The following is a 12436-nucleotide window of genomic DNA, read 5'->3' as shown; positions in this document are numbered from 1 at the left end:
CCTGATTTGTTTATTTTAGGCATATTTAAGCACAACACATCTGGTTTAAAAAAAAACTTTTCTAGTGATAAATAACTCAAGAGTGAGCTGAGTGAAGATTAGATGTGACTACATCAAAATTCTTTGTAAATTACATGTGACACTGTCCATAAAGATGAGTTCTGTAGATTGAGAACAAGCTCACAGTACAGGTCTGGGGGAAGGTCCTGTGGGGTCTTGGCTACACAGATACTACAGAGCTCACCAGGCTGTTAACAGGTCCACTCCCAACCTTCTGAGTGGATAACAGGTTATGCATCCCCTCCTTTAAAGGTGCAACCCTGTGTTTGTAACATTCCAGATCCCCTAGTGCTTACCTGTGAGCACAAGGCCTCTGCCTCCTCCAGCTGGTCCCTCAGTCACTGTGCCTCCTGCAGCCGTACCCACACTCACTGATTTTTCTCCTGTCTCCTCCATCCAGCTGTTGGCATCAGTCACTAAGCCTTTTATTTCCATGGTCATATTTCACTTCCGAAGTATCCTCAGTCTTGCCTAGGGCAGGAGATACCCCGCCCCTGTGGGTGTTTAGCTAAGTAGTTATTGCCTGAAGCTTTTTTTTTTTTTTTGCTAGCTTCCTCTTCACTGTATCCTTTATTAGTGAGACTCGGCTTTCCACAGGGCTTCTGTCTGTACCTCATGGCATTCTCTAGACACCTAGAGACACTTCTCCTCCAGGTCTTGGCAAAAGAATCCCCAGAACTCACTAGCACGCCATTCCTCTGGTCCCAAGGACCTTAGCTCACCTGCCTTAGTCTCTCTATCCTTCAGAGGTTTTAGAATTCATACTTTATATAAAATGCTACGATTTTTACCTGTTCTTAGAGAAGAGTACAGGAATGTATGGCTGCTCCCATCTTTCTAGAGGGATCTTTTAATGGTTGCATACTTTTCTACCTTATGAATAACACTAGGATATAGAGGGCAAACAACTCCCTTCGATGTGTAAAGCTTATGCCAGGTGTAGTCAGTTTCCTAAGCAGAGCCCATGGTCAGTGAGAAAGGCACAGAGGTGTGGTTGACTTTAAGTCTGACATAGGTGTTCTGAATACCAGACATACTAATGCAGATTCTGGATTATACAAAGATCATCTCATTGGAAAGCTGAAAGATGCCGATGGTCAGTGGACTCTTTTTTTTTTTTTTCCCCACAAGACGCGGGAAACGGGACGAGGCGACGGCGGGACTCGAACCCGCACACCAAGGGACTCGAACCCGCGCACCAAGAGACGGGGCGCCCTCTGCGGGCGGGAGCCTTAAGGGCCGAGCCACCAGCGGTTCGCTGGTCAGTGGACTCTTAAACACAATGGTCATCTGCCAGTCGTGGCTAGCTGTATATCAGTTTCAGTGTTAGACACTGGAAGCGTGTCCCATGTCCTTGTGGAGTGAAAGTATGTTAGAGAAGTATTCCTTAAGCCAATGGCAAATGCTGGCTCATTTAATAGCATGATCCAACGTCTCCCAGGGTCAGAAAGCTCTACTGAGGGACATGACATTCAAATTGAGAGGCCGCAGGTGTGCTAAGAATTGTGCAGGGTGGAGTGTGGTACTGTCTACCAAGTGACAACAGGGAGCCAAGTGACAGATTAGCAGCTTTGTGAGCTAACCCTGTCCAGAGCTGAAGCTGGCACCAGCAGCATCTCCTTGTGTTCTGGCCTTGCTTTTGAGGAGACAGACTGAATCTTTGCAGGTGTCCCTGGTTAGCTGATGTTCACTAAGTTCTAATACCTCATTCTAGATATGTCTGACTGCCAAGTCTCTGCTCCCCTGTTCTATATTTGACTCCTAGTAATGCAATCTAAAAATGCTTTAGGTTTTTTTTTCAGGAGTTTGTGAAAATAGAAGTATTAATTAATAGAAACTTCTTAAAGTCACCTCTTCTGAAGTCCTTGTCACAGACATAGTCTGAGCTCTCTTCTTGTGTCTTGGAGTTGCTGTCTGTGGTGCAAACCTTCCTTTTTGACAAGACCAAAGCCACTTTCTAATCCCCAAGCTCTCCAAAGTGTGTCCTTGCTCAGCACATGTCATGAACATCCACAGCCATCCCACAATCCCCAGCTTTCTCACTCCCTGATGAAGCTTCGGATATTACCAATCCCCCTGACAGGTTTCCCCAGGGGCAGTGGAGCCTGTCTTCCATTGAAGAACATGCAGTCTCCATTAGATGCCTTCGTAGGAACTTTCTGAGACTTCTGTAGTGTAGGGACTTTCTTTCTGAGCCCTCTGTAGTGTAGGAACTTTCTTTCTGAGCCCTCTGTAGTGTAGGGACTTTCTTTCTGAGCCCTCCGTAGTGTAGGGACTTTCTTTCTGAGCCCTCTGTAGTGTAGGAACTTTCTTTCTGAGCCCTCTGTAGTGTAGGGACTTTCTTTCTGAGCCCTCTGTAGTGTAGGGACTTTCTTTCTGAGCCCTCCGTAGTGTAGGGACTTTCTTTCTGAGCCCTCTGTAGTGTAGGGACTTTCTTTCTGAGCCCTCTGTAGTGTAGGAACTTTCTTTCTGAGCCCTCTGTAGTGTAGGAACTTTCTTTCTGAGCCCTCTGTAGTGTAGGGACTTTCTTTCTGAGCCCTCTGTAGTGTTACATTAGAAGCTGTCTCAGCCTTTGCTAGCTTACATTGCCCTTCCCTTAGCTTCCTAAGTAAACTTGGAATGTGCTGAGTCTCCTGCCAGTGATCGGTAGCCGGTTTGGAAGACTAGAGTAACAGAGCTGTAGGCGTCAACTGAGGCATCTGTTTTGACCTTTTCATTTTGCAGGTAAGGACACTAAGGCTGGGGTGATAAAACAACTTACCCAAGACTATGCAGGTAGCTAGTTGCCGAGCTTAGACCTGAATTTGAGTACCTTGCAATAGTCATTGAGCTTGCTTTAATCTATCACCACATGCATCCTCTCTCTCTCTCTCTCTCTCTCTCTCTCTCTCTCTCTCTCTTCCTTCATGACCTGCAGTGAAACCTTAGTGTGGGACACAGCTGGAGGTGCTGCCAGCTGTGAAAATGGCAGCAAGCAACAGGAGTGTGCTACAACTGCACACAGCAGCAAGCATGATGGTGCGTGTGGCAGTCCTAGTACTTGGATGTGCAGTCAGGAGGATCAGGAGTGCAAGTCATCGTCAGACAAATGAAGGATTTGAGGCCAGCCTGGGCTTGGAGAGACCCTATCTCCAAAATAAAACAAATAAAAAAATAGTGGAGGTGGGGGTGGGGTGTGTGAGCTGAGGTGGGAGGAGAGGAGAAAAGGAATAGTGACCAGTGTAACCTCTGTGGTGGTTTGGAGGCCAAAGAGTTTACCGTCTGTTCTGTCCTGCAAGGTTAGGTGGTGAGAAATGGGACAGGAGAAACCACATACAAAATATAAGATTATACTTGAAAGATTAAAGACAAGAACTCCAAACGAGGGCTGGGGAGATGGCTCAGCAATTAAAGGGCATTTGCTGCCCTTGCAGCAGGCTAAGTTGGAATTTCAACCCATGTTAGGCGACTCACAACCTCCTGTCAGTCTAGCTCCAGAGAATCCAACACCCTCTTCTGACCTCCACGGTCACATGTGAGGAGCCAACAGAAGGCGGCTATCATCCTTGCAGCCATCTTGAGCCATATACCCTGATAAGGGACTTGATTACAATAGCCTACAACAGCTGAGCACACTCTGATAACATCTTGCTTTAGATACCCTTGGGTGTGTGAGACTTAAAGGTGTGATTTAGAGCTGAGACTTAAGGCCATGACTTAGAGATCAGATTTAGAGACAAGGCCTAAGGGCATGACTTAAAGGCATGACTTAAAGGTGTGGCTTAGAAGTGAGACATATAAAAGGCAAGAGGCAGACAGAAGAGAATCAGACTCTTGGAGTAGGAATTAGGAAGGTGGTAAAAGACACTTGAGAGTACCAGAAAATAGACACAGTACAACTTGGAGTTAGTTATTAGGCACTTGGTAGATCATTTAGACATTTGGCACTTAGCACTTGGAGAAAGAACTTGGAATTTGGAGGCACTAGGGACTAGGAACTAGGGACTAGGGACTAGGAACTCAAGACTAGAGACTTGGACTAGGAAGAGAGACTGAAGAATAAACGGGATTGAATCACACTCTGTCTGGTCTCCATTCTTCTAGTCTGTCCTCAGTCTCTCTTGCTGAACCCCAACCCATGGACCGAAGCAGCTTGGGGTAGTGCAGGCTCTAACAACTTAGCCCCCACGGCTTTTGGCAGTGTGGTTTCCAACACTGACAGAGTGGTCCATGACATTTTGGCCCCCAAACGTGGGATAGAGTGGCTCGAAACATTTTTGGCCCCCAACGTGGGGCAGCTCAGGCCACAACAGTCACACATACCTTTGTGTGCATAGTCAGTCTCTCTTTCTCTCTCTCTGTCTCTCTCTCCCTCTTTCTCTCTCTCTCTCTCTCACACACACATACACACACATACACAGAAAAAGAGGGAGAGGGAGAGGGAGAGGGAGAGGGAGAGGGAGAGGGAGAGGGAGAGGGAGAGGAAGAGGGAGAGGGAGAGGGAGAGGGAGAGGGAGAGAGGGAGAGAAATAAAAATTTAAACTCTGACAAGGTAGTGGCATGCACCTTTAATGTAGCCAGGCTGGCCTCAAACTCACTGTGCAATCTAAGCTTGCCATAAACTCACAGTCCCTTCCTCAGCCTCCTGAATGCTGCTGTAGCAGACTTTGCCACCATCCCCTGCTTCTTCACTTCTAATGCTCAGCTAGAGTGAGTCTGAGTGCACTGGGGACCTCATGAGAAGAACATAAAGCTCTGTTCTCTGTCAAGGTTCCCACCAGAATTCCCGCTCACCCGGCTTCTCACTGCCTCTACCTGAGTTCACCCTGCACTTCCTGTCAACTCTTCTGAGAGGTACAGCTATGTGCCAGAGGTAAATTGCCATTTCTGATGAATGATCTCAGGACAGTCAGACAGAATGTGAAGAAGAACGGAGAAGAAGCTGTGTGTATCGTCCGCCAGGTGCCATGCTAAGTGTGTTGCCTTCATGATCTCCCCTAGTCCAGCCATTGTACAATCTCCTTTGAAAGATGAGGAAGTGCATGAAGGTCATGTGATCAAGCCAAGGTCACACAAAGGTCACACAGTTCTGGTCAGTGTGAACCTAGAGCTGCCTGCCTCCTCAGCTCTGCTCCTTGCAGATTGCCCTGAGCTCTGAGGTTGGGACTAAAAATTGATGTTCATCCCTGGAGTAGTCTGGGAAGCCCTGCCTCTGTGTTGGTTGTATTGTGGCAGCCATCATCCAGGATGGTGTCATTCTACTCAAAATTCCTTTTGACTGTTCACCAACCTTCCTGAGATAGTCTTTTTTTTTTTTTTTTTTTTTTTTTTTTTTTTTTTTTGAGACAGGGTTTTTCTGTGTAGCCCTGTCTGTCCTGGAACTCACTCTGTAGACCAGGCTGGCCTCGAACTCAGAAATCCACCTGCCTCTGCCTCCCAAGTACTGGGATTAAAGGCATGTGCCACCACTGCCCAGCAGGACCTTGAGTTTCTAATAGTCCTGTTTCTTCTTCCAGGTACTTAATGCCTGGCTGCTATCCTGAGATGGGATATTATCATATAGCCCAGGTTGGCCTTGAACTACCTCAGCTCTTAGGACTGGGATTTTAAGAGTGTAGTATCAGCTGGGCATTAATATACCTTTAATTCCAGCGCTAGATGGGCAGATGCAGGCCCATTTGTGAGCCCAGTCTACAAATTAGTTCCAGGATAGCCAGGGCTACACAGAAAAAACCCTGTGTTAATAACAACAACAACAACAAAAAGAAAAACTATTGTCAGACAGCCCCCAACTCTCTCTCTCTCTCTCTCTCTCTCTCTCTCTCTCTCTCTCTCTCTCTTCCTTGAGTCAGGGTTTCTCTGTATGGCCCTGACTGTCCTGAAACTCACTCTGTAGACCAGGCTGGCCTCGAACTCAGAAATCCGCCTACCTCTGCCTCCCAAGTGCTGGGATTAAAGGCGTGCACCACCACTGCCCGGCTTATATCAATTTTTAATTTTTTTTTATTTCTTTGGTGACAAAGTCTCTCAATGTAACCCTGGCTATCCTGGAACTCCCCATGTAGACCGGGCTGGTCTCGAGCTCCCATATTTTGCCTGCCCTCTGGCTTGGGAGAGTTTGGAGTAAAAGGGCGTGCCACCCTCCAGCGCCTAGAAGCGTTAGCCCCGCCTCTTACCGTGTAGGCCCCGCCCCGTGGGCCCCGCCCCCTAGGCCGGTGAGCCTCGCCGCCCCGCCCCTCACCCCGTTAGGAGTGTTAGGAGCCTTAGGGCGCGCGGTAACGGTTCCTCTCGGCGGGAGGCTGCGGCGTCGCGCGGGTCGGTGGGTGGGAACGTGGCGGAACTCCGGGCGCTGCGGCAGAGGCGACAGAGCGCCATGGCGGCCGCCGAGGTGAGAGGACGCCACTTTTCCACAACTGAGGAGGCCACGGCTGCCCGCCCGCCTGCATTCCACGCGGGCCGCGGCTGCAGCATGGCCGGGATCATTAAGAAGCAGCGCTTGAAGCATCTGTCCGGGTGAGAGCGAGCGCCACCCTGCGTCCCCGGTCCCTTCCTGAGCCCTCCGACCAACCCTCGGGCGGAGCTGGGCGAGCGGCTCCCGGCAGCCGGGATTCAACTCTAGCTGAATTTCATTGGAAGGGTTACTAACTTGCCCAGAGTCACAGCCAGTGAGTGAAGGAAGGAGATTCCAGTGCAGGCTGCATTCTGGATCTGCCCACCAGCCCCCGCCCCTGTGATGTTCCCCTGCGTCTGTCTGTTCCAGGTGACAGACTGAACACAGCACTCACCTGAAGCCCATGCTGGAAAGACAATATTCCCAGCTCACAGAGGCTTCCTACCCCACCGATGCTTTCTTTCAGAATTATCTCTCCATCAAAATGGAACCAACATCTTGTTTTATGTGAATGGGATCGCACAGTGTATATGCTTTAAAAAAAATCTTTCAATCGATATTTTGGTTTTGTAGTACAGGGACTAGAACTCAGGGCTTTGCACACCTGACAAGTGAGCGCCCTGCCCGAGCTGAGCCACAGCTCCACTTCTCATTTCTTGAGACAGAGTCTCTGTAGCTCATGTTGGCTTCAAACTCTCAAGTCTAAGGTTTAGAGGTGTGTACTACTGATTGTGGCTCGCCCACTTCCCGCCCTGGGGTCCTAGACATTGAACCCAGTGAGTGCCTCTGGCATGGAAGGTAAACACTACCAACTGTGCTATGTCCCCCCATTGCCGTCATTCATTCATTCATTACATACATATACGTATTTATAAGCATTTTATTTATTATGTGTGCATGCATTACGAGTTTACACCGCTATATCTGCTTTCTGTTTGGCTTAAGCATTTTGTGTGTGTGTTCTTCTGTATGTGTGTACCTGTGTGTATATATCGTTTCTCAGTAGCTGTCCATCAGTTTTTTGCCTGAGACCTGAAATTCACTGATTAAGGTGAGGCCAGCTGTCCAGTGAGCTCCTTCGATGCTCCTGTCTCTGCCTCCCTAGAGCACACTAGAAACCTGCTCTACCACAGCTGGGTCTCTGTGTGGATGCTGAGGATTGAGCGCAGGTCATCGTGCTGGTGCAGCGAGTGCTTGACCAGCCGAGCCGGCTCCCTAGCCCTTGCCTGGTTCTTTTAGCTGTGAGCATGCTTACATCATGTTGCAGACTGCATGATCGTATGCTTTTTTTGTTAGTAGGAATATAATCCACTTTCCTTATACTTGCTGTGGTTGAATGTTATGTATTTTCCCAGTGAGAGCCGTTAGGAACATGTCTTCTGGAACACACACCTGTCGGGAGACTGTTTAAGACAGGGTTTTAGATCTTCTGGGTTGTAGACTGTGATGGCTTTCATGAGCATATCCCATGTCTTCTGGAACACACACCTGTCGGGAGACTGTTTAAGACAGGGTTTTAGATCTTCTGGGTTGTAGACTGTGTGGGCTTTCATGAGCATATCCCTACATGATGTGCTAACCGGCATAGCTACTGCTGGCTGAGGCGTGTGGGATCCAAGTACCTAGATCCTTGACAGTATGTGGCATTTTCTGTCCTCTCATTGTGGCCATTCTGAAAGATGTGTATAATTTTACTTTGAAAAGCTGCGTGTGGTGGCTCCCAACAATAGGAGCCTGAGGCAGAAGGATTGCCTACAGTTTTGAGACCAGGCTGGGGTACAGTATGGGGCCTTGTCTCAAAACCCACAGGAAACCAAAGTTTTTTTAAAAGCCTTCTGTTTGGTGAAGCACACTCCGGCTGTCTGCTCAGTCTGTGTGATGCTGAGGACTGAAGCCATGCACACTGCTTAGCACGGGCTGACTGAGCCACAGAGAGCCCAGACTTGGATGGCCCATCCTTAAACGCATGATGTCATTCCAGAATAATAGTCAACTTACAAAGGGACAGTGGAGATGGCAAGTTTCCAGCCATCGCAGAAAAGGACTTAGTCGGGTTGGATGTGGAGGCTGTGGAAATGACTACTATGTAGTGAAGGAGTAAAGGGCTTGTTTCTAAATACCCAGGGTTTTGCCAAGTATTTGGTCTTCTGCTCTGTAATCTTAGCAACCCATGGACACATCATTTCATTTTTCCTACAGAAATAGAAGTTTGAATTGCATAGCTTTCCTATGATTGTTAAGACAGTGTCTCTCTCTGTCTTACATTTGTGTGTGCTGTTTCAGTGTGTCTGTGTGTGAGTGTGCCTGTGCCATGTGGAGTCTCCTTCCATCACGTGGTCCTTTGCTTTGAACTCAGCCCTTGGGCTTGCTGTTAGAAGCTGCCACCTGCTAAACTATGTATTGGCTTGAGACAGTCTCTTTGTGTAGCTGATTTAGTCTGGGATTTGGGAAACAGCTCTGCCTGAGCTTCCTGAGTCTTGGATTGCATGGCTGAGCCTCTATGCCTGGCAAAGAGAATTCTATTTTGTTTTTCTTTTTTTGTTGGTTTTTTTTGTTTGTTTGTTTTCTGTTTGTTTGGTTGGTTGGTTGGTTGGTTTTTCGAGACAGGGTTTCTCTATATAGCCTTGGCTGTCCTGCAACTCACTCGGTAGACCAGGCTGGACTTAAACTCAGAAATCCGCCTGCGTCTGCCTCCCAAGTGCTGGGATTAAAGGCGTGTGACACCACTGCCCAGCCTATTTTGTTTTTCAAGACAAGGTTTCTCTGTGTAAGCCTGCCTGTCTTGGAACTTATGTTGACAAGGTTGGCCTTGAACTCCTAGAGATCTGCCTGCTTCTGCCTCTCTCATTATAATAAGTACTTTATTTTAATTTTAAAATATATTTTAAAATATTTAAATTTTTAATTATAAAATGATTACATAATTTCTCTCTGTTTTTTTTTTCTCCCTTTGAACTCCCCTGCATATTCCCAGTCTCTTCATGGCCTCTTTTTCTAGAACATTTTATCAAAAGCAGAGACTTTGGGGCTGGAGAGATGACTCAATGGTTAAGAGAGAACCCTGTTGTTTCTGTTGCAGACCTGGGTTCAGTTTCCAGCACCCACATGGTGTTCAGAACCATCTATAGCTGCAGTGTCAATGTCTTCTCTTACAGTCTGAGGGCACTAGGCTTAGAGTTAGTATATAAACATACTTGTTAGTGAAACACAGTCAAACACATGGAGTAAAATCAGTCTAAAACAATTTTTAAAAACTTGAGGGCAGAGTATATCGGCTTAGAGGTCCAGCATATTTCAGGGCCTGGAGTAGTCTCCAGCAGCACAGGCACGAATGGATGGATCTCAGTAGTGAGCCGAGCTTGGCTTGGGAGATTAGCCGAGAGCATGCACTGTAGCAGAGAGTTAGTTCGAGTCTGCGAACTCAGAGCTGTGTGTTCAGCAAGTTTTTTAGCTTCTTGAAATTTTAGTTTCCTCATCTGTAAAACCACACACATGCTGTTTTGCACTTGGTTCTTCTCCAGGAAGAATTCTGGGCATTGGATCTGGGGATCGCACATACTAGGCAGGTGCTCCGCAACTGAACAACACGGCCAGCCTACGTGTTTGCTTTTTGAGATGTGGTCTCACTGTGTGGCCCTTGAGTTCATAATCCTCCTGCCTTAGTCTCCCTAGTGCTGAGATTATCCGAGTCCACTGCCATGCCAGGGTAGAAATCACATTTTAAAAATAACATGACTGCTTCACTGCGTCATCTTGGCACAGGGGCCTTGCTGCTCTTCTCTGGAACATTCCACCTTAGGAAGACCAACACATTCATTGTAAAGTGTATGAGTCCCAGAGGACAAGTTTGTGGAATCAGTTTTCTCCATGTATGTACTTTATGTGAATTCTGGGGCCAGGTTCAGGTCATCCTCCTGTGTGGCAGGTTTTTTACCTAAGCCATTTCCCTGCCCAACTCATGTTTATTTTTCATGTTCCTGAATGTGTTGGTCTTATTTTGGGATTTTCTTTTTTGGTTTGGTTTTGGTTTTTCAAGTTAAGGTTTCTCTGTGTGGCCCCAGCCATCCTGGAACTGGCTCTGTTGAACAGGCTGGCTTAGAACTCAGAGATCACCTACCTAAGGTGGAATGTTCCAGAGAAGAGCAGCAAGGCCCCTGTGCCAAGATGACGCAGTGAAGCAGTCATGTTATTTTTAAAATGTGATTTCTACCCTGGCACGGCAATGGTAATCCCAATTTCTCACAAAATTGGTGGAAACTGGAGCTTGTATACCCTGGGCCATTGTCAGTTTTTATCTGTTTAGGCACACCCAATACAGCGATTGTTGCAAGCATATGAGTGATCACATGCTTGCTTGCTTCTCCAGTTTGCAATTCCAAGGAAGGCCTCTTTGTGCAGGGCACGTGTGAAGGGGAGCAGGCAGATAGAGAGCAAAGACCACATGAAGAATAGAGACAAGGACACAGGTCAGTGGATGGCATCGTCAAAAGCCATGGTGGGCGAAGACGCTCCTAGGACTGAAAGGCCACCGAGGAAGTGAAGGGCTGGGAGTAAGGGATGTCAGGAGGTGATGGAGTTGGCTGGATGAGAAGCTATAAGTCAGGCAGGGAGTGACTGGTCTTTTGTCATAGTGCTGAGTGGGAAACTGACTGCAAGGTAGAATTTGGGGGAACCGGAAGGCTGAGATGGGGGTGTGTCCTAGTCCAAGAGAAATGAGGTGGTAAGGACTAAGGTGGAGGCAGTGGAGATGCAGATGTCTCTGGAAGTACTGAATGGAAATGCTGGGCCTTAAGATGGTTGAGCTGCTAAGTATTATATTATATTATTATATTATTTGTACTTTACTATGGTAAAAGACAAAGACAGCTGACAGTTGCATGAGAAGTTAACTAAGAAGGATGGAGGAAGTATGGGGAGATGACATCAGCAATCCCGGTGTGAGGGGTGAAAGCCAAAAGCAAGGGGAAGTGGCCTCAGGAGTGAAATTTGACTACATCAGGCTGATACTTCCTTGATCTTTAAAGTAACACCATCTTTCCTTTTGCCATAAATTTAATTCCCTTGCTGTTCTGTGTTAGGCCCACCTCTTTTTCTGTCTGCCATCCATGTAATCCTCATCCCCACTGATTCATCGCTAGGTCTCTCTTCCCACTGACACTTCTGTCATCCCAGAAGCATCGATGTCTTATTACATTTGTTAAATAAATAAAAATAAATCAGCAGCATCGGAGAGCTGAAGGCTGTGTGTGCAGACCTGCTGGGCAGCTCCTCTCATTACACAGTTCCTCCTCATTTTCCAAACACAGTCCAGTTAGGGTCCTGGGCCACATGTAAGAAGGCCCTAAAATCAATATGATACTTAACGGGAAAGTACTTAAGCATGGACAGTCCAGAAGCAATCTGCTGACTTGCTAACATCAGGAGGGCTTCTTGGTCCCAGCTGCTACTGCTTCGGCATGGGTAGGAGACCCAGAAAGACAAATTGCTGTCATCAGTACCCAAGAAGAAAGACTTGTGGCCTACCTTCTGCAGCGGTGGGAGGGAAAAAGCAGGGCAAGCTGGTCGTTCTGTCCCTGCTATGGTAATGAGGATCACTCCTGACATTGGATGACAGTGGACTTGAAAGCGAGTTAGAAATTGTTTCCCCTCCGTTAGCGGTCTGACTTTGTGTGTTGCAGGGTCAGCACAGGCCAGGCCTGTTGCTGTGACTTTGCAGAGAAGGTGCTCTGATCCTATTAATATGGACTCTGCCTCCTTCAACCCTGGCACAAACAAGCACGCTGTCATCCAGTGTACAGCTCAGAGCAGGTGCAAAAAGAAAGCTGGAAGCCACAAAAAAAAAAAAAAAAAAAAAAAATCAACATAACCAGGCAAACATCACTCACTACACTCTCTTCTCAGAGTCAGCCTTGCGTGCCAGTTCCAGAGACCCCAGTGCTTGGCATCATTACATCTCATTATGAGAAGAGTAATTTTAGTAGGCATCTCTCAATAGGAAACAATGCA

General features: G+C 47.3%; 1 protein-coding gene across 3 annotated transcripts in view; it reads left to right on the top strand.

The window, feature by feature from the left end:
- Positions 1-6254: 6254 nt before the first annotated feature.
- Positions 6255-12436, top strand: part of LOC143433968 (bridge-like lipid transfer protein family member 3A) — a 28856-nt gene continuing 22674 nt past the window's right edge. For 2 of the 3 annotated variants that reach the window (XR_013108334.1, XM_076706425.2), the window contains exon 1: positions 6289-6552. Coding sequence is in view for 1 of the 3 variants with exons in the window: in XM_076706425.2 (XP_076562540.1) it covers positions 6413-6552 (140 nt within the window). In the remaining 2 variants the exon portion in view is untranslated. Of the gene's footprint in view, positions 6553-12436 lie in introns of all 3 variants that reach the window. The other variant, XR_013108333.1, reaches the window with a different exon arrangement.

This window comes from Arvicanthis niloticus, unplaced genomic scaffold, assembly GCF_011762505.2.
Source record: "Arvicanthis niloticus isolate mArvNil1 unplaced genomic scaffold, mArvNil1.pat.X pat_scaffold_67_arrow_ctg1, whole genome shotgun sequence".
NCBI lineage: Eukaryota > Metazoa > Chordata > Mammalia > Rodentia > Muridae > Arvicanthis > Arvicanthis niloticus.
This window is presented reverse-complemented; position numbering and strand designations above follow the sequence as displayed.